This window comes from Sceloporus occidentalis, unplaced genomic scaffold, assembly GCF_023333645.1.
Source record: "Sceloporus occidentalis isolate IW3139 unplaced genomic scaffold, rSceOcc1.0.p SCAF_89, whole genome shotgun sequence".
NCBI classification, from domain to species: domain Eukaryota; kingdom Metazoa; phylum Chordata; class Lepidosauria; order Squamata; family Phrynosomatidae; genus Sceloporus; species Sceloporus occidentalis.
In genome coordinates this window covers 4,028,918-4,050,938 of record NW_028317069.1, presented here as the reverse complement: position 1 = coordinate 4,050,938, position 22,021 = coordinate 4,028,918, and the positions used below count along the sequence as shown (strand labels likewise).

Below are 22,021 nucleotides of genomic sequence, written 5' to 3'. Positions count from 1 at the left end.
GGTTCTGACTGGCTCGCCAATAGCGAAGAAGTGGAAGATGGATCCAAGCTGGGTCACACTTCTCCTCTTCTCAGGATCTTTGGTCCTTGCGAGTATCCATATGGGTTTTTCTTATGTTGAAGGCAAGTCCAGATTGGCTCAATGAGCGTGAAGCTCAGCCACAACCTTAGCTTTAATGACACCACCTGCCTGCTTGCCAACCACTAGTTCTACATGTCAAGTTGTGTTTTCTATAGGGGTTAATCAGGATGATCTGGCATATATCAGTCCCCCAGAAGAACCTGTGTGTGAGGGAAACAAAAATCTTTCCGTCCCGCCACAAGTATCTTTGGCACCTTTCAAATAAGCAATATGGGAATAATATTACGCTGGACATGGACTAATAATTCTAAGGAAACAGCTGACTCTGTAGAGGTTACAGGCTGCTTTTTCTGGCATTGGCTGCTGTCTGCCTTCAGATGTTGATGGGGTAGTGGTCACTTCTCTAGATCAGAAAAGAGATGATCTCATCTGATGACATGTCATAAAAACGTAGCATTTTCATTGCATTATCATCCCGTAGCCGAAAATATAGCTCAGCTTAGCATTTAAGATTTCAGTGCTTAATCAAATAGAATCAGAGTATTGAAAAATGACAAGCCCTCACTGGGTTAACTCTTTACCTATACATCTTGCTAGCCAGTTGGCTAGAGAATATGTTTTAAATCAGCACTAAGCTGGCATCTAAATAAATTAGATAAAAATTGGGAAATGTGTGAAACATGGGCATCCATTGTTCATTAAATAATGCAGTCGACTGTGGAGGAATACCTTTAATGTAATTTAAAGCAAATAACAAAGGAGATGTTTTTAAAATATAATTTCCCCTTTTGTGTAAAAATCTACATTTTAATTGCCATTAAAATATAAAAACTGGTCTGACGTGGCTCTTATAGGCTGAATGGAGACCAGCGAGATAACAACTCACATTGGTTTATTTTTTGATATACATATATATATATATTCTATAGACTCATTAGAATTTAACGTGAGGCAATGGCAGTTAGAATGTTTCTATCTAGGTCATAAAATAAGACTAAATGTAATTAAATCTACTGATATATAAATATACAAAGAGAGGTTGATATATGGGTTTAATAAAAAAAAAATACACAAGATTGTGTATGTGTTAGGTGTATGTATAGCTATAGGTATGTGTCACTGAAGATATACTGTGTGCAGCATAGATATGTATAATGTGAGTATCTACTGTATGTGAATCCGCCAAATGTCTAGATTAGAACCTTTAAATACATTTACTCCTTTTGTACACTAGGTGGCGATGTTGCCTCATATATTTTAGGGCAATTAGGGCAAGTTCTTTATAAATATATAATATGTAAGATTTTTACACAGACTGGGACACGATGCAATAGATAAACCCACATTTACAGTTAATTTAACGAACTGTTAATAAACAGAGCTGTACAGAGCATATGACAAAAAAAAAAAATGACAACGGAGGGATATGGTTGTAATGAAAAAAATGTTTTTTTTTTTTAAATAAACATGGTTTTGGGGTGTTTATTAAGAATATGGTAAAATATGGAAAATACTTTTCTGTTTCTAAGAAAAAAATACTCTAGAGCAATTATTTTCATTACCGGTAATTTGCTTTGATTAATTATTAGTATTATCATTACCAAAAATCTGATGCATTAGGAAAAGTCACAAGTTAGCATTTTTTAGAATGGCCGGCCATTGTCCGTATTGTCCTGGAATTTCCATGCGTAACGTATGATGTGGTTCAGCATGCAAAATGTTCCTTAAAAGTACAAAAATATATATTCTTACCTTCCTAAAACTAAAATTAGCTGATTAAATGTAAAATTTGATCGCTTGTAGTTATTAGAAAAGAATCTCAGTTACTTTAATTCAACCCAATCATTTGTAAAGATGATTAGCTGTTGTACAGCGCTGTGGAATATGATGGCGCTATATAAATCAATAAATAATAATAATATAACTGCTTTACTATTCTAAATTCAGTCTAATGAAATGTTGATGTTACTTCTCATTTATTGCACTTTGGCCAGAAGTCTTTGCCGGTATTGCTAGAGACCAGCCTTTATCAGAAATCACCATTTCTAGAAGCAGGTTAAAGCTAGATTAAGAAGAAATCTATAATAACAGAGCACAATTTATAAAAAAAAATCTGATAGATGTAATATAGATTTTATTAGTCATAAAAATGAACTTCCATGAACCTCGCTAATGGCTTTACCAAAAAGAAACAAATTTTAGGTGTATTTCTGAATGTCCATCAGACTCCGGACTGGGCCGGACTGGCCTTCTGGCACAGTGGGTAAATGCCCGGTGGGCCGCTGGCCAATAGAGCCGCACAGCCAGATCGGCTGCTGCAGAGTGGATATTTCGCCAGCCACGCTCAGGCATCAGGCAGCCGCTGGCCTTAAAGTGCCAGAGCCCCCTCGTCAATGCCATTCCGGCCCTTCTGTGTATTATCATACATATATAATGGTTACTACAAATACTGGCCAAGACTTCTGGTTGATGTTCATAATGATGATGATGTTAGATTTGTTGGAGATAAAGATACATATATATATATATAGATATAGATATATATTAGTTAAGTGTCATTCTTCAAAGGACTGTGAGCGGTAACATTTTGGTCATCGTCTGGAATAGAAGAGTTAAACTTTTTACATTAAGACGCAAAGAAGCATTTTTGTGAGAAACTTTTAGCCGGCTGGGGATGTTATTAAAATATGGATAAAAATGCACTTTTATTCTTAAAAAGGGGACTACATCTCATAATATGACATAATCTGTCTTAATTCTACTGTCGACGCGTCTTACTGAGAAGAACATTCCAAAACGTCCCCACCTTGCAGTCACTAAGGAGTTAATACTGGGACTTGCGTTTAACTCTTTTGCTGCTAAAGGACACAAGGATTAATGTGGTGCAAGTTGGGAATTATTAACCTTTCGCATGCTGGAGAAAGCTGCTATATACACGTTCTGCTAAATGCGAAATGCGTCCTAACAATGTGACCGGTTGAAACAATAACTACGCGCCGTAACGCAATATCAAAGAATCATGAAAACGCTAGCTCAGAGGATTAGACAATCAGGAAATAAAAAACAAAACATAGATATATCAAAACGTGAAATAAAAACAACTGGAAATAATTTCAGGATTAAAGTGTATTTTTTCTTATTGCTGGGTAATGAAGGAGCCAATCAGTAACCAATGGGAGCGCTTCCCCGTCTTTTCTCACACTCAGAATAAACCAACAATTATGTGCCACTATAGTGAAGTGTAGTAAATAAAGGATAAAAAATGAATAGATCAATACATAAAATAATACTTCCCAAAAAGCGACCGCAGCTGCCCAAACGACACTCTTCCTCAAAGTGTAAAAATATGAACGAACCAAAAATGTATGGGGCGCAGGTACATATAAAGGGAAAAAAAGAAACAACACAATATAGTGTAGATGGTATGTTCAATATAGTGGTAAAGTGATATATCTCACTCACAAATAAAGAAGGTGATTCGAACCCATCAGCATGGAATATGTAAAATTCTTTAATGTTCTTTGTATAAAATCTAGAAAACAAACTGAAAATGGTGCAATATCTCAAGGTAAAATACAAGTGTACCAACAAGAATGCACTCACAATTTTTCATGCACAAAAGTGCATATGCAGGCGTTTGGTATAAAAGTTTTCTAGATTTTATACGAACATTAAAGAATTTTACATATTCCATGCTGATGGGTTCGAATCACCTGCTGACCCTCTCATTCCCATCCCATTCCCATCTCATTCCCATCCCATTCCCATCTCATTCCCATCCCGTTCCCCTCCCATTCCCCTCCCATTCCCCTCCCATTCCCTGCCCCCTTGCTCACCGCTCTGCATACCGAAGGATTGGCATCTTCATGTCAGTCACACTTCGTATAATGGCTGGGAGAGGCCGTTTACTGCTCCTGCTGCTGCTGGGTAAGTTGGCTGGTGATGTCCTTACCGGAGCGGCGTGCTCTCCTGTCTCCGTAAGCTTCAATCCAAATCGTTATGTGCTGCTCTACTCGCTATGTTCTGTTTACCTGTTGTACAGCGCTGCCGAACATGATGGCGCTATATAAATCGACTTAGTGCCTGCCTAACAGTGGTGCATTCTTGCCTAGGATCTGGGCAGCAGGTCGGGGGGGGGGGGGGCGGGCGTTTGCCCCTTGTGTCTCATAACAGGCAACCTGTAATGCCACTGCTCAATGAGGGGGGGGGGCACAGATCTCCCCCACCGGGCTATTAACACTTTGGAGGGCCGTGCCGAGTCCATGTCATAGCTTCTGCCCCATGCAGTGCAGTTGACCAGGATGACATCATCGTACCGGGCAAAAGAGAAGATACATGCGACTGTGGCTGTAGCGTGCGGGCAATGTCAGGGAGAATGAGAATGAGAATGGGCTTGGCACAGTATTGGTTCATTCCTTAACATTTTTTCATGCATTTCCCTTTGGAGCCCGACATGAATCTTGATTACTCGTGCTAGATACGTGGATATTGTCACCTTTGACAGGAAGATGATACATGTGTTTTTATATGTATATATAGATCTCATGTTACTAAGGGGTTAACTACATAGTTATGTTAGTTCTGCATGTACATCGCAGTTCTACTGTGGTGGTGGTGGTGGCAGCTTGTTTTATGCTGGGAGTGTTGGGGGTGGCTGGGGTCCGTGGTGGTAGCCTTGTGACAGGTCTGGATGGCGTTTAACCCTTTCACACCACACTCCTATGTCACGGCTTGGCAGCCTAAAGGAGACAATGCCCTGCAGTGTTAAAATGTATCAAAAGCAGCAAACGGTAATCACTTTCTCTTGTAACTATTTGTGGCAAACTAGCTGTCGCAGGTTTGTAACTGTGTGATTTAACCCCTTCCTGTACCCTGGATTTTCAGTACTGTATTTATTTTTGCCACGTTGGGTTAATCATTGTTTGATGTAGCCACACAACTCAGACATCTTTTTTATTTCAGGACAAGTAGGGGTATCTTTTGAAACCACAGAAACACAGCATATGACGCTATGAGCGCTATATACATTGCTCAAAATAATAAAGGGAACACTTAAACAACACAATGTAACTCGAAGTAAATCGCACATCTGTGAAATCACACTGTCCACTCAGGAAGCAACACTGATGGACAATCAATTTCACACGCTGTTGTGCAAATGGAACAGACAACAGGTGGGAATTATAGGCAATTAGCAAGACATCCCCAATAAACGAATGGTTCTGCAGGTGGTGACCACAGACCACTTCTCAGTTCCTATGCTTCCTGGCTGATGTTTTGGTCACTTCTGAATGCTGGCGGTGCTTTCACTCTCGTGGTCGCATGAGACGGAGTCTACAACCCACACAAGGGGCTCAGGTAGTGCAGCTCATCCAGGATGGCACATCAATGCGAGCTGTGGCAAGAAGGTTTGCTGTGTCTGTCAGCGTAGTGTCCAGAGCATGGAGGCGCTACCAGGAGACAGGCCAGTACATCAGGAGACGTGGAGGAGGTCGTAGGAGGGCAACAACCCAGCAGCAGGACCGCTACCTCCGCCTTTGTGCAAGGAGGAGCCCTGCCAGAGCCCTGCAAAATGACCTCCAGCAGGCCACAAATGTGCATGTGTCCACTCAAACTGTCAGAAACGGACTCCATGAGGGTGGTATGAGGGCCCGACGTCCACAGGTGGGGGTTGTGCTGACAGCCCAACACTGTGCAGGACGTTTGGCATTTGCCAGAGAACACCAGGATTGGCATATTCGCCACTGGCGCCCTGTGCTCTTCACAGATGAAAGCAGGTTCACACTGAGCACATGTGACAGACGTGACAGAGTCTGGAGACGCCGTGGAGAACGTTCAGCCGCCTGCAACATCCTCCAGCATTACCGGTTTGGCGGTGGGTCAGTAATGGTGTGGGGTGGCATTTCTTTAGGGGGCCGCACAGCCCTCCATGTGCTTGCCAGAGGTAGCCTGACTGCCATTAGGTACCGAGATGAGATCCTCAGACCCCTTGTGAGACCATATGCTGGTGCGGTTGGCCCTGGGTTCCTCCTAACGCAAGACAATGCTAGACCTCATGTGGCTGGGGTGTGTCAGCAGTTCCTGCAAGAGGAAGGCATTGATGCTATGAACTGGCCCGCCCGTTCCCCAGACCTGAATCCGATTGAGCAGATCTGGGACATCATGTCTCGCTCCATCCACCAACGCCACGTTGCACCACAGACTGTCCAGGAGTTGGCGGATGCTTTAGTCCAGTTTTGGGAGGACATCTCTCAGGAGACCATCCGCAACCTCATCAGGAGCATGCCCAGGCGTTGTAGGGAGGTCATACGGGCACGTGGAGGCCATACACACTACTGAGCCTCATTGTGACTTGTTTAAGGACATTACATCAAAGTTGGATCAGCCTGTAGTGTGGTTTTCCATTTTGATTTTGAGTGTGACTCCATATCCAGACCTCCATGGGTTGATAAATGTGATTTCCATTGAGAATTTTTGTGTGATTTTGTTGTCAGCACATTCAACTATGTAAAGACGCAAGTATATCATGCGATTAGTTCGTTCATTCAGATCTAGGATGTGTAATCTTAGTGTTCCCTTTATTATTTTGAGCAGTGTATAATATAAAAAAAACAACATTCAAAATTTCTGCTAGGCAATTTATGTTCAGCAACACCCATGAGGTCACATCCATCCCATATGTATTACCTCGCGGTGTACTAGTTTTAATACTACTGGTTTAAGAGATTTAGGGGTAGTTAATAGCATGTTGGGTATTTTATATGTTTTTTTTAATCTCTATGTAGTTATTTATTTATTTGTATTTCATTTAATGTACTCATATGCCCTGAATACAGGTACTTACTAAGAGGCATCTTGCCTCAGTTTGGGGGGCACAACTGTGTGTGTTTACTTGTATATATATATATACACACATATGTACACACACACGTATGTGTCATTTGTCCAGGAGTATGAGATGGGAGGCCAGGCTGCCTTATTCATTCAGTGTAACACTAGCAGAAGAGACGGCACCGGTTGCGGTACTCACCACTGCAATTTGTGTCATATCCTGTAGATCTAACACTGCTTTCTTTTTATATTTTTAGTGGTCCTGGTCTCTTTGTTCTGCCTTTCTTCGGGGGCCACCCAGTACATGGCAATTGGCTCGAATATATCTATTTGTGGAACTAAGTGTGGCCCCCAGGACTTAGGGCACAGACTCCAGTTTGGAGACTCAGTTCTTGCCAATATACCGTGTAAGGGCTTTGTCCAATTAGATGACCATTTCAAGTCCAGGACTGAATGCAATCTCCCCAGTGTATGCTGCGTGATCAGAAATGCTCAGAGAAAAGACTCTGGCAGCTATTCCATAACATCAATCAGAGATGACGGGAAGGACGTCGAGATCCTGAATAGTTTGTGTGTTATTCTGGGTAAGTTAATTGAAGAGAGTGTGTGATAGAGAGGCTGCAGGAAGAGGCTTTTAAGGGGAATCCCCCCTTTTTCAAGCTTGACCCCTACAAATATTGTATTGTTATTAAAATAATATATTCATAGAGCTTTAGCAATTTGTAAAGTGCAATTCTGATGCAACGTGACTATTAGAATGTCCCCGCTGGTGCCATGATTTACCAAGTTCTACCAGAACTGCTCTTTACAGGTAACCCCGGGCCCTTTGTATGGCATAAGTTTCCCTGTAGTCTGGTGTAATAAAAACTATCTGCTTCTTCTTTGTCCTGATCAAGATAACATCTCCGGGGTCAGCATCAGAAGCAATAAGTCAGATGTGACCACTTCTCTGCACGTTGTGTTTACTGGGGACAACGCCACAGTCACCTGGACCCGAGATGGAGGAGACCTGCCTGAAAAGCACTGGCTGAGTGGGCAGAACAGGACCCTGAAGGTACAGAACGAGGACGACGGGACATACAGAGCATCGGTGTCTAACCCACTGGGCACGGCCAGTGCAGAGTGCAAGCTCCAGGGTACAAAGAGCTATGCAGGTAAATGCGAGCATCCCCTACAACATCTTACACCCCAAAAAACTCCTGCGCATCCCTGGAGTAACAGTCAGGCACACCGTACTTCACAGGGCCTGTAATCCGTGTCATAATCGTGAGAGTCTCAGTTATGTGTTAGAGTGTATGCTGGTGTGGCTGAGAGAGGTATATGTGTTTGTGTGTTAATTAGAGAACTTTGTTTTTTCCCTTTGTTTAGTTATAAATAACTGCTTAGCTGCCAAAATAAACCAATAATAGTCACTACAATCCCTAAACAGGCTGCTCTTTCAGTAACCCTAACATTCTCTGTGGCTGATATCGCCTCTTTCCGTTTTTCCATTCATTTCATTACAAGCTGCCTGAGATCTGTACTTCTGGTGAGTATTGATGCCTTCTCATCAAGGGTCCTTTCATTCCTGAACTCGATATCAAGGAGACATTTCACATGAGCTTTGAGCTCCTGTTCCATATCATTGTTTTTTTTTTACTCGTACTTGGAATAATATGTATGCCTCAATGAAAGCTTGTAATTGTGCCTTTTTTGTTACTTGTGCTACGCATGGTGTGAGTAGATCTAAATTCTCTGTGTAGTTTGCTTACTGCATGTCTTTTTATCTTGCGTTCCGTTTTTCTTTTTTTCAGTATTTCTTTTTTTTTTACTTTATTTTAATTAATTGGATTTTATTTACCTTCTGTTTACATCAGAATCTCCACATCATCATACAAGACAGTGGGCTATGATTGTGACTGCGATTGCAATACGATTATTGTTGCTGTAACTCTATTTATCGCGATCTTGGTGAGTAATCGGCGAAACAGGGGAACCAATGTATCACTGTAGTTTCAGCTAAAGCTCCTGATGGCAGAGACGGCTTCTACGGTACCCATTCGCCTGCCAACCTGGTGGTGTCATCTGCCAGCTCCATACCCGCGGTGCCCACCTAGGACCCCTAAACGGTAGAACTGGCCTGACTCCTATTATTTTCTGTCTTATTTAATTATGCGTTAAATCAGTTTTATAAAAAGGCCATATTCTTAAGCTGGTATAATATGTGGCCCAAGGCTTCTAAAATACATAGGATGAGGACTACGTAGAAAAACACGGCTATAACATATTTGATGTCCACCTTTCTGGGTTCTATACTGTCATCTTAACTGCTTTTATTTCTTTACTAAACATAAAAACAGGGGCTCATTGACGTGATCTGATACTTTACAACATGCAAGAAACGGCAAACCCAGGCAGTCAAGGTGGCGTATGAAGGTCTATATCCATTCCTGAAGGAAAATAAAAACGACAGATAGAAAGAGCTTTGGATTTCACATGAGCCGTACCGCTTCTCTAAAATTCTCTAAAAAAGAAACATGTTTCTTACGGATGTTTTATTCAATAAAGCGCTATTTGGGTGGATTCATGTATATAAAATGTATGAAATATAAAGTGCGGCAGACAACCACATGTTAATTTACACCATCTTAGCAAGTTCCTATTTTACTTTACCGAATGGGCATTAGATAAGTGGAACCGTCTCCCAACAGAAGTGGTAGATGCCAATACAATAAGAGAATTTGAACATGGATGAGATAGGCATATGGCTCCTTAGTCTAAAACAGGGCCACAGGCTGGCTAAAGTTGAGCTTTTAATGCTGTAATAACAGGCAGACTGGATGGGCTGAAAGAGGAATATCTGCAGATACTTTTTCAAAAGAGTATCAGAACTCCTTGAGGCAGGCAACAGAAAAATTACGGACAAACGCCCAGCTCTGTTAGACAAACGCCCAGCTCTTTAGTCATATGCACAGGATGGAAATACTCACAGCGGAAGAGAATAATGAAGAACGAGAGCAATATTTATTATTTTATTATCCGCCGCTCTCATGGTTTTTTAAGAATTTTAAAGTCTTCTTTTCTGGACGTAGATTTAGAAAACAGGAGGATTGTTTATAGGCTTTGCTACCCAAGTGATATATATTGGTTTATCTGACATGACACCAAACGATATTGACAAATTTCATACCGATGTCCTGAAATGGCTTCATAAGCCGGTTCATGACCAGATACCTACAGAAGCAGAACACGTTCTCAATGTCCCTCACAGAGCAGACATATCCTTCAGACGCTTGGAGATATTTCTGGAGGCTTTTCTAAACGTAGTAACTTCTGACATTAGAGACCAACTAGAAGAAGAATTCTATGACTACCAATGTTTGCCAGATTCTGACATCCAGAAAGTCCAACGTGTGCTGCCAAAAAGGCAATGCATAAAACAGGGTACAGGGCTGCACTATCCTCACATTACAGTTCCGCATGACTAATAGAATGCAACGTCAATATGTTTAAAAAACATTACATTAAGCATGAAAAGGCCACTGTACAAGAAGCCAATTCACATCCAGAAGAATAGGAACGTTTCCAGCGTCTCCTTGAGTCAGTATAATGTAAGTTTATCTTTTAACACAGGGCCAAGCCTAGGGTCACTGACACCTGGGTGCAAAAAAACTCCCATCTTTATACATATATATATATATATATATATATATATATACTGATTCTGACAGTGGCATAATAAAACTTCGATCACCGTAACCACAACAGCATAACTCCCATCATTATATCGTGATCCAGACACTGATGGGGTACAGTGTATCTCTTATCATTATAGCAGGACAGACACAGACAGTGGTACAGGTCTCCCTTCACTATATATTGTGCCAGATATTAATGGTGATACACCCTAACTCCCATCACTATATACTGAACCAGATTGTCGCGACCACAGTTGCGTCTTACCTGCGGGAGACTGGAGGGGCACATGCAGCTCCAGCGCGAGGCTTCAGCTCAGACGTCGACGGACTGGCACAAGTGCGCACCGTGCATGCGCACCTACTAATGGTAAGGCGCGCACATGGAACAAAACATGTACACCTACTCCCTCTAACGAGGGAGAAATGATACAAGATCGCCCAAAAATATGAAAGGTTGGCCCATCAGGATGCACAATTAAGAATATGAACATTGCTTAATCACAGGTGAACACATTACATTTTCATGGCGTTAACAAAGTGAGAATCAAAAACCAAACAGAAAACTAGCAAAGTATGATCAATTGGACAACGCACATTAGTATTCCCTGACCCATATAGCAGGCATAGATCATAGATCGCACACCCCAAAGGCCAGCCCTGGCACCCAGATTGCATCCACAGGAATTGCCCCTGCATCCAGATTGTATCCACGGGACTTGCCCAGCACCCAGGTTGCATCCAAACCACTTGAATGTTTTTTTAATTAAAACATCAACAATAAAGTAAGAACATTGAATCTTTTTCCTTTTTTTTTTCCTTGAAGGACACACAGATAGTGCTTTTGTTTGACATTAGTATAGTGAATTATACAGTGTGGCTATGTGCTAATCTCTTGCTTTGGAATCTGCATCCTGTTAAGGTGCGATCGCCTTTCTATGTTTTTGTGCATAGTTGCAGGTTTGGACCAAACCTTAGGGCACAGTTGCCAACAGTCCCAATTAGCTGGGACAACCCCGTTTTTTGGGGTTCTGTCTAGTCAAATTTGGGTATTCACTTTGGGGAGTAAATGGTTATACTCAATCATGTTTTCTGGGGGGGTTTTTGTCTTGGTTTTTCTTTGTTTCACAATAAAAAATATTTTTCATTTTCAGAGAGGTAGATATGTTGTGCAAATCAAATGATACAAACTCCAAACAAATCCATTTGAATTCTAAATTCTAATGCAAGAAAATAGGAACAATGCCAAGGGGGGGTGAATGCTTTTACAGGGCATTGTATATACTGACCGCACAGGACTCCTGCCTGGCAAATAGTTGGGGAGCGTGGAAAATGTATATGGAGGATTCTATAGAATCATCCCAGGTTTTGTAAATGGGGACCATAGAGACATTTAAAGAGACTGTGCAGCTATTGGGGCATTAACGTGCCTTTGGCTTGAGTGGCCCTTTATTAAGCAACATCCAGATGGGAAAACCCAATGGGAATAATGTGCAGATGAGTTGCACTCAGGGCTGGTGCAAGGATTTTTGCCACCCTAGACAAAACATAATTTTGCCGCCCCCTGGCTCCACCCCCACAAGCCCTAACTGGCTGACTCGCTCCCACCCCTCCCCATAGTGAATGACTGTGGCCGGTGGCTTCCGGCTGCAGCCTGCACTGCCCACGCGGCTGCCTGCCTGCCTGCCATCAAGTGACCGCGAACCGCGGCCGCTCTTCTAATGAATGACCGCGGCCGGCAGTTCGCGGCTGTAGGCGCCTACTTTGCCTATAGGTGGTGCCGGCCCTGGTTGCACTGTATATATTTATAGAGGATGTTGGAGAAACAATATGGAAACATTGAACTGGGGATCTCCACAAACGGTAATGTTCTGCTGGGGGGGTCACTATGCACATAACCCTTATATCCTTGTTTTTGCCTCTACAGACTCACCATGTGCCGCAATACGCTGATATTTCCACTGACTGGCATTAGGTGCTTTAATATTCTGGTATTGTGTTCTGGGCAGTGTTTTCCAAATGCCGTAGCCCAGTATTTGGCACAGAGAATCACTATATGCCCTAACATTTGGCAGATGGGGTAATTATCTGTACCTTGCCCTAGGGGTTACCATATAGGTAATGTATTACCCAGTAGCCTGACATTTATTACACATCCCAGGACCCACATATGCGTATCTGGATTGGTGGGGTCACTGCACATCCCCTTATTCTAATTATAACTAGAGACAATTAGAAGCGCGTGCACATCCACTCACGAGCACCTGAGGCGCGCGCACGAACCTCTGGGTACCAATAGGTGGAGCCTGGCCTTTAGCTTAGCCTACGGGGGCGGGGTCGGTTGCCACGTGACAGGCTACTGCTAAGCGCTGACAGTGCGGGGCTCCGTGAGCAGTCCCGGTCGGTGAGTGTACCATCCCCCGGGTGAGGCAGATGGGACCTGGGAGGGGCTCCTAGAGGCGTGGGGCAAATGCCTGCGGAACCCGTGGAGGGGCTTTTTTGGCTGCTGTAACTACGGGCAATGAGTATCTGCTGCTTAGCTGCAGAAGGTCATGAGTGTAACATTGTGATGACTGAAGACTACAACTCCCGGCATGCTGTGCGTGTGAACTACAGGTGCCGGGACGCTTTGCGTTTCATTGCAGTTTCCCAAGCATGGGCGATCATAGGGTTATTTGGTGCCATGTATGTGGTTTTGGAGCTGTCTAGGTCTCCTCTCCAGAACCCAGACACAGTTATTGGGTCTGCACCTTGTGCTTTTCGATCCTTTCTGCTATATTTGGGTTCTGCAATTCTAATGATTAGTATTTAATGGGGGGATTGTTTATTTGTTTAATGCTTATTTTTTGTCCCAGGCAGAAGCCAGTTTAAAGGGCATGGTGGAAATGAGAGCCCAACACCAACAAATAAATGCTAAGAAAAAAGATTTATTTATTCTTCTTTAATCCCAGCCCTGCCAGGATGTCGCGACACCTGAAGTTTATCGCTCGTACAGTCATGGTTCAGAACGGGAACGTAGACGGAGCCTACAAGATGCTGAATAGGTTAGTAACCTGCCCCAAGCACCCATAGCAAGAAAATCATAGAGGTGAAATCATTTAAATGCGATAGGAAACTGAAACTCCCCAAACCTTACTCAGTCGTTGGTCTCGTGTTAGATTCAGGAGCCGTATCCCTATCCCATGTATATTTAAACCCCCTCACTGTATTAGTCTCTACCACTTCTGCTGGGAGACTGTTCCACTTATCTACCACCCTCTCTGCAGAATTCTGACAGTGGATGGAATCATTGATGAAGCCAAACGTCGCCGTTACTACGAGAAACCATGCGACAAGAGACGGAGAGAAAACTATGAAAACTGCAGGAGGATATACAACACGGAGATGGCGCGCAAGGTTTCGTTTCTAATGCGCAAGAATCGCCCGGATCCTTGGCCCGGATGCTAAGAAGCGGACGGGGACGTTTCATAGTAGTTCCAGGTGTCATGACAGCGTGACGATGACCTCAAACAGAGACTTTGCTTACTTGTGATACAACGTATGGGATAAATAAGGAATTTGAGATGCTCCGCTGTCTAATTTGTGTGATTTATTTTTTTTTAAGCACAAAATATATAATAAATTTATATTCACTAGGTTCAGAATATTTGTATTTCTTGGCTATTAGCAGCACCAAGTTACTAAGTTACTGGTCTTAGAGGGCTCAGGACCGAGTGCTTTTTACCACCTCTTTATATTATTTCATATGATTTTGTATCATATATATGTGGGTGTGTGTAAATATATATCTATATTTATATACACATACACACATGTATATGTTATGTATAAAGGGTGATTCTGGTAGAAATTTTTAAATCTTATCACCGTAGCAACCAATGGCATGGTCCATTCGTCAGGAGCATCCTATTGGTTGCTATGGTGACAAGACCATGTTTCATACTGCATCAAGATCACTTCTTTTACATCATTACCACGTTGCTTTTGAGAAGTTTTTTGACTTAAGGAAGAACTGAACCTAAACAATTCTACACAAGAAGCAAATTATGGCGCCGCTTGTCTCTGGATGTATTGGACAAAGACTGAACCTGTCAGGTTCGGCCCATCTAGTCACCCGTTTCTCTTGCTGTAAAGATAAAACCGTAATCAGTCGTTGGTGTCGTCTTAGATTCAGGAGCCTTATGTCTATCCCATGCATGTTTAAACTCCCCCACTGGATTAGCCTCTACCACTTCTGCTGGGAGGATGTCCCCAATAAGAATTATTATTTACTATATCAATTTTAACAAATGGCGATTGGAGGTATTTAGGCAGTTTGTAACTGGTAATATGATCGGTACCAGTGCCCTACTGATAAAGTTAATTTAAAAAAAAAAGCGTTACCCATGATGCGCCGTGTCCCCTGTCACGTGATGCGTGTTAGTGTGGGCGCCAGGCTGCATGCTAGATCTACTTCCGGTTCCGTCGTAACGTTGGGGCTCCGTTATTCCCGGTTCTTGGAACTGAAAGGAGTTGGGTGGAAATCTAACCAGCCCACGGGTGAGTTGGGGGGCGCGTGTCGCGTGGGATCGCTGTTTTAGGAAGCTCGGGTGTGGGAGGCCGCAGAATCCCCGGCCTGGAGTAGAACTCACTGCGGGGATCCAGCCACTGATGTTATGGAGCGATCAGAAGGCCTCACCGCATAGCTCCCATACATAATCTACGTTACAGATAACCATATATCTACCGAATTAAAGAATTGTTGCCCAGTCTGTGGATGTTTTTAAGCCAATGTGGGGAGTTTCCCTTATATAATGTAGTATTATCTCGTATAACATACATCACTATCTAATATATAATATAACATAAAGCACTAATATATATATAATATAGTCTAATATAACATATAGTATTATCTCATAAGATAGCATTATTTAATATAACAGTATTATTTAATATAGTCATAGATATAATATAGTCATATATATGACATATTATAGTTTAATGTATAATCTAGAATAGTATGACATATAGTATTATTTAAGATAAAACATATAGTATATAAATGTATACTGGCTCAGCACATCTAGGTGATCTAAGGAGTGGACAGGAATAAAGTTAGGGAATGATTCCCGTCTGTCTCGCTCCCTGGCAGGAATTACTCCCCCATAATCCTGATTGCTCCAAGCAAGACTATAAGGTTTTCACAATCTGATGCCTGCTTGGGGCAGGGGGGTATCCCGAATCTGCAGGCACCCACTTGGGACTGTCACCGCAACGCGCTGAATAACCCCCGTGGGGCAGGGAGGAATGTGAGAACGGGGATGCCTACAGGGGGTAGGGAGGCACCCCAAATCTACAGGCACCCGGCTGGTACTGATTCACTCCCATAGGTATAGAAGTACCCCCTGCGGGCGAGCGGCATGCCAGAGGTTAATGTGCTGCCTCCTGTGGTGCTCAGGTAGATTTTGCCTCTTATGTCCCTCACCGGAGGGCTACCTGTTGCTCGCTGCAGATATATGTGCGAACTACTTCATCAGGTCACAAGTTTGCTATTAATCCTCTGTGTATTAAAGAAATCATGATTTTCTGTTTGTAGACATAGAGACCTTAATTATGCCATTACCATGGTAACACAAAGTTTTAATAGAGCATGATACTTGAAGTAGTGATGGTAGTTGAAGTTCTGTATATTTAGATTTTTTTTAAGTAAATTTCTATGTATTTTTTAATGAATTCTCAGACATTAACGCAGTGTATTTACAGTGCAGTCTCTTTAGTTGTTTACACCGAGAGCCGTTTGTGTTTCAGTTTATTGATAGCCGGGTAATCATGTCCCTCTCCAAGCGGGAGCTCGAAGATCTAAAGCCATGGATTGAGAAAACCGTTAAGGGAGTCCTGGGTTTCTCTGAGCCTACGGTGGTCACCACAGCCCTGAACTGCCTCGGAAAAGGAATGGATAAGAAGAAAGCTGCCGGTGAGTGTGCTTGCGGGCCCTGAGAACGGGTAAAACGCGTGTTTGTAGAACACCCCTCGCCCCGGTAATTAGGGGTCACAGCTCTGCTGTCCCTGTGAGGTCATTAGATCCTGTAGACCGAGTACACTGACAGTTCTCCTTAGTCTTTAAAGCCAAGGAAATCTTTCCGCCAGCCTGAGCACAGGAAGTTTGGGTTGGATGGGTTGTCTGATATAATTTGAGTATTTCTGTGACCGTATGGCTTTCTTTTTGTTATTTACGAAGACCATTTGAAGCCGTTCCTGAATGACTCCACGTCACGGTTTGTTGAAAAGCTTTACGATGCTGCGAAGGAGAGCCGCGGTTCAAGACACTCAAGGTCAAGTAGCGACAGGAGTAGCGACCGAAGCAGAAAGCGTGAGCTCAAGGTAAGTTGTTCTTGAAAATGGCCGCGTCGTTGAGGAGCGGGAACGATGCAAGCACCTCATGGATATGTGATGGGCGTGACGATAAAACGATTGCTTTTTGGTGGGGTGATTTTTTTGATGATCCGGTCTTCTTTTGGCTGTGGATGCAGAGGAATACTTCTCTGCGTGCTGGTAATCATAAAATGGGTTTAATAAACCCCTGCAGTATACATTTTGCGGACGTGTCCTCAGATGGACATCTGGCCATCAGGTTTCTGGGAGAAAGGAAACGGGACTCACTTTATCTGCACCTTCTAGTCACTAGAAGTCACTTTATCTGCATCTTCTATCACCTCTTTAAGGAAGTGTTCGGGGAAGACCCAGATCACTCCAAAGATTCCAGTTCCAAGAAGAAGCGGGTGCCTCGGTTTGAGGAAGTAGAGGAAGAGCCTGAAGTGATTCCTGGTCCTCCCTCTGAGAGTCCCGGCATGCTGACCAAGATGCAGGTGTGTTGTGCCTTATGAGCAAGAATTATCGTGCTGTGTTTTGGGCAGAACTATCACCGTTGTGATGAAATCCCGACATATCTGTGCTCTGCTGTTTACCATTCTTAAGAAGACATTAGAATCTGATACACGGATTTATAAATTTGAACCTGTCTTATTCAGCTCGTGCTTTTTTCTTTTGCAGATTAAGCAGATGATGGAAGCTGCGACAAAGCAGATTGAGGAGAGGAAGAAGCAGCTCAGTTTTGTCAGTCCTCCCCCTGTGGTAAGTGACATATGGCTATTTACATAGCGATGACCGTTCTGTTAAGTCTCCTGACTTAGATTGCCAACAGAAATACTTTCCCAAAAGGGAAAATGTGTAGCTCTGAACATCATAATTACAAGCAAATAAAGCAGACTGCCAAATCACGAGTAATAATGAAGAATTAGGAACCAGGTTTGATATGAGAATGTATTCCTGGACGGGGTTTGGGTATTCAGCAGTACCAGATCTACTGAAAGTACTGCTACACCTTTTATGTTTATTTCCATGTTTTGCCATTTTTATAATTAAGGGATATGACTGATGGCTTTAAGTTCTGAAGGCGTTTCAAAAATGTGTGGTGGACTAATAGTTATTATATTCTAAATAGACAAAAGTTCCAGGTACGCAGCAAGACCGGTCCCTGATCGGGAACACAATCCAGCCATCTCAAGCTGCGAGTTTCATGAATGACGCCATTGAGAAGGCCAGGAAGGCAGCTGAGTTACAAGCGCGAATCCAAGCGCAACTGGCTCTGAAACCCGGTCTCATCGGAACCACCAACATGGTTGGCCTCGCCAATCTGCATGCCATGGGGATCGCCCCTCCGTAAGTACCGCGGAACCCGAGCAGCTTCTGGCTGTTTACTTTAGAATTATTTGGGATGCTCTTGTATGAAGGCACTAAATATTTGGAAGCGTAAGTAGAACTGCGTGGAAGTGTCCTCCCTGCCTGGCGAGTCAATAGGTACCATGCTATTTTTTTTCCTTAAGTTTCCTTTCCTTTTTTTTTTTCTTCTAGAAAAGTGGAATTAAGGGACCAGTCCAAACCCACCCCCCTAATCTTGGATGACCAAGGTCGGACAGTAGATGCAACAGGGAAGGAGATAGAGTTGACCCATCGTATGCCGACTTTGAAGGCCAACATCAGAGCTGTAAAGCGGGAGCAGTTCAAACAGCAGCTGAAAGAAAAGCCGTCCGATGATCTGGAGTCAAACACCTTCTTTGACCCCCGTGTTACCATCACCTCAGCACAGCGCCAGAAACGGGGATTCAAGTTTCATGAAAAGGGCAAATTCGAGAAGATTGCTCAGCGGCTGCGGACAAAGGTACCGTTATCACCGGCTCTTCAGAGATTAGCTTCCCAATGCTTTCATCGGAAAGGCTGCGTTCTGTAACTCGGGCTTTGGAATCTAGATGCTGTTAGTTTGATGTTATACATTTAAATCTATGTGACTTTTCAGCATAAAATGTGCTGAATTGAGGGGTATAGGGTTGGGCAGAGCTGCTTTCATGTGCTTTTTTTCCCGTTTTTATTTTAACTCGTGCTTTCAGTCCTTACATTTTCTTGAAACTGCATGAGCAGGACAGTTATTTGAGCCGTGGCCACTGGCCTCTGCGTTAAGCATATATGTCTCTGTTCAACAGTCTCAACTGGAGAAACTACAGTCTGAAATCGCACAAGCAGCCAAGAAAACCGGCATCCAGACGTCGACCAGACTGGCTCTTATCGCCCCGAAAAAAGAGGTTAAGGAAGGAGAGATCCCAGAGATTGAGTGGTGGGATTCCTTTATCATCCCCAACGGCACCGAACTGTAAGTCTCCGTTGTCTTGTGAGGTTCTGATAAGCCCTTTAATTCTTAAGACAATGACAGATCTGCTCGCGTTAATTTACAAAACATGTTAGGAACCTCAATAATGTTTTATTAAAGCGGGTATTTCCTTTTCTAGAACGGCGGAAGCCTTATTGAAACGAGAGGAGTTTTACGGTATCACAAACCTTGTGGAGCACCCGGCGCAGCTCAGCCCTCCAGGTAAGGTAGACCTGCTCGGCCGATCGTATGGCCGGACTCCAGTAAGACCTGCTGCGCTCCATTAATTGGCTTGATTTTCTTCTCTAGTTGACAAAGATGCCCCCGTAACTCTGGGGATTTACCTCACCAAGAAAGAGCAGAAAAAGCTCCGGCGTCAGACGAGACGAGAGACTCAGAAAGAGCTCCAGGAGAAAGTGCGCTTGGGGCTAATGCCTCCACCTGAACCCAAAGGCAAGTTTAGCTCTCAGCTTTATTGGTACAATCAGTCGGGTCCTGCAACAAAGGAAGGAAAAGTGTGTGAAATGTGGGGCGTTTTATTTTTCGCACATTTTGTTCTTTAATGGAAATCTATTTTATAGTTTAGTTTGTTTGAACAAAGTGATTTCCAATCCATTGCGATTTTAGAGGCTGCACGTGATCCTGCGGCTGATTAAGTCTGTGCTGAGGATGCGGGGCTCGTATTCAGGGGGGAGACAGTTTATATCACATATCGGGGTCCTAATGGAGCGTGTGCTTTTTTTTTTTTTTTCCCCCCCAGTTCGGATATCAAATTTAATGAGAGTTCTGGGAACAGAGGCAGTCCAGGACCCAACGAAGGTAGAAGCCCACGTGCGAGCCCAGATGGCCAAAAGACAGAAGTAAGTGTGGAGGCTCTGTCCTTTTGTAAAGCAAGTGAAGTGTGGTGGCTTAGTCCATGTGAAGAAAGGACCTCTGAGGTCCTGAAAGCTTATTTGGCTCTACATTTTTGCGTTGGTCCAATAAATACAATGTAGCTTCTGTGAAGATGAAGTAACCCTTTCATGGTGTTAAAATGTTCTTGGATGTGCTATTTCATTTATTAAGCCGTCTCTTGAATTCAGCCTTTTTTAAATACCCCCCCAAACCCTTCTATTTCCAGAGCTCATGAAGAAGCGAATGCAGCGAGGAAACTAACAGCGGAACAGAGAAAAGAGAAAAAAGTTAAAAAGCTGAAGGAAGATACGTCGCAAGGTGTCCACGTAGCTGTATATAGGTATATATAGTACCTTAATAACTTGAAAATGTACTATTTTAATATTTATTACAGCAATGGGGGGGGGGCTTCTGTATTTGTGTTTCAGCAAAAATCCTTTTTTCCTCCTCCAGTATCAGGAACTTAAGTAACCCATCCAAAAAGTTCAAGATCGAAGCCAACGCAGGCCAGCTGTATCTCACAGGAGTTGTCATTCTACACAAAGATGTCAACGTCGTCGTGGTAGAAGGAGGTGGGTATAACTTGTCCACGTGGGTTTCATGTTTAACCCCTTTGCGACTGGTACGTCCTGAATACCTGTGCCAAGAATCCCATTCGCACAACCGGTACGTCCTGATTTCGTTACTGTGGCTGGGACGTCTCTCCAGAGCCATTGGCCTCCTGCTGCCGGATTGTGGGTATCGGTGCTGGCACGCAGTTATATGAGGAATGCCCGATCGGCTGTTCCTTTCCGGTAGATGTCGTTACTGACGTCCTCTGGAAGGTCACTGGAGGGCAGAGTAGTCAGAGCAGTGTACTGAAGGGGTTAAAATACATAGATTGGGATTGTGTACTTTTTCTGGCAACAAAGTATTTGAATGAGTTGCAAATATTTTTCCAGCTCTGCTTTTGGGCCATTTGTTTCTAAACGGTCACAATGAAAGCCAGCTGCCCGTGTGATCATCTCATGTCATTCATTCTTTAGGACCCAAAGCACAGAAGAAATTCAAGCGGCTGATGCTTAGCAGAATAAAATGGGACGAGCAGACGACCAACACCAAGGGAAATGGTGAGTGCGCGGCCTGAATTAAAAGCACTGCATGACGGCATAGACGGGCCGCTAAATGATTCAGTGACGGGCCTTAGCGATGTGATGGTGGATCTCGATAAAGCCATGTGTGATGTTTACTCTCCCTTCTCCATTTAACGTGTTGCAGATGATGATGAATCGGACGAAGAATCGGTTAAAAAGTCAAACAGATGTTTGTTAGTGTGGGAGGTAAGTCCTTGGTCTTGTCTTAGATTCAGGAGCTGTGTTAACCTCCTACCACTTCTGCTGGGAGGCTCTTCCAGTTTTAGCACCATCTCATTAAAACGAGCGGCTCTCTGTTTCACCAGGGCACGGTCAAGGAACGCAGTTTCGGTGAAATGAAATTCAAACAGTGTCCGACCGAGAACATGGCGCGGGAACATTTTAAGAAGAACGGAGCAGAACATTATTGGGACCTGGCACTAAGCCAGTCTGTATTGGAGCCTACAGACTGAGTCCTCCCCGGGCCCTACAGCAAGGATCACTGTTACCCATGCTGCACCACTCGTCGCCAAGAGACAACCTCTGAACACGTCTCTTATCCCGCGAGACGCCCAGAGCATCCTTCTCTTCCAGCAAAACTCGCCCTTTAAATAATTCTGCGGTTTGGATATTACATTCGTCACCCCATTATCTTGAACGATAGCTGCAGACTGGCTCGCTGTTCCTTGATGCCTACTCCAGAATTCTCTGTAGAAAATATACAAATGTAAAACTTTTTTTTTTTA

At 43.4% G+C, this 22,021-nt stretch overlaps 2 protein-coding genes across 3 annotated transcripts; both read left to right on the top strand.

Moving 5' to 3' along the window:
• Positions 1-13,547: 13,547 nt before the first annotated feature.
• LOC149284762 (small ribosomal subunit protein bS21m-like) lies at positions 13,548-14,033 on the top strand. The gene is made up of 2 exons (XM_089496422.1): positions 13,548-13,630; positions 13,853-14,033. Exons 1-2 carry the CDS (start codon positions 13,548-13,550, stop codon positions 14,031-14,033), a joined length of 264 nt encoding a protein of 87 aa, XP_089352548.1.
• A 2,364-nt stretch (positions 14,034-16,397) lies between these two features.
• LOC149284761 (U4/U6 small nuclear ribonucleoprotein Prp3-like) lies at positions 16,398-21,748 on the top strand. 2 transcript variants are annotated; one of them, XM_089496379.1, is made up of 15 exons: positions 16,398-16,542; positions 16,807-16,949; positions 17,291-17,434; positions 17,619-17,696; positions 18,070-18,287; positions 18,480-18,786; positions 19,106-19,272; positions 19,409-19,491; positions 19,579-19,722; positions 20,030-20,129; positions 20,390-20,503; positions 20,617-20,735; positions 21,189-21,272; positions 21,421-21,482; positions 21,602-21,748. In XM_089496379.1, exons 1-15 carry the CDS (start codon positions 16,398-16,400, stop codon positions 21,746-21,748), a joined length of 2,055 nt encoding a protein of 684 aa, XP_089352505.1. The 2 variants fall into 2 exon arrangements, with proteins under 2 accessions (XP_089352505.1, XP_089352504.1); XM_089496378.1 differs by having other exon boundaries at positions 17,619-17,699.
• Positions 21,749-22,021: the final 273 nt, after the last annotated feature.

Coding starts and splice junctions, on each gene's coding strand:
- LOC149284761 (XM_089496378.1), top strand. CDS start 16,398: ATGTCCCTCTCCAAGCGGGAGCTCGAAGATCTAAAGCCATGGATTGAG. Junction 17,700..18,069: donor TTGTCAGTCCTCCCCCTGTG/GTAAGTGACATA, acceptor TATTCTAAATAG/ACAAAAGTTCCAGGTACGCA. Junction 18,288..18,479: donor GCCATGGGGATCGCCCCTCC/GTAAGTACCGCG, acceptor TTTTTCTTCTAG/AAAAGTGGAATTAAGGGACC.
- LOC149284762 (XM_089496422.1), top strand. CDS start 13,548: ATGTCGCGACACCTGAAGTTTATCGCTCGTACAGTCATGGTTCAGAAC. Junction 13,631..13,852: donor GCCTACAAGATGCTGAATAG/GTTAGTAACCTG, acceptor CCCTCTCTGCAG/AATTCTGACAGTGGATGGAA.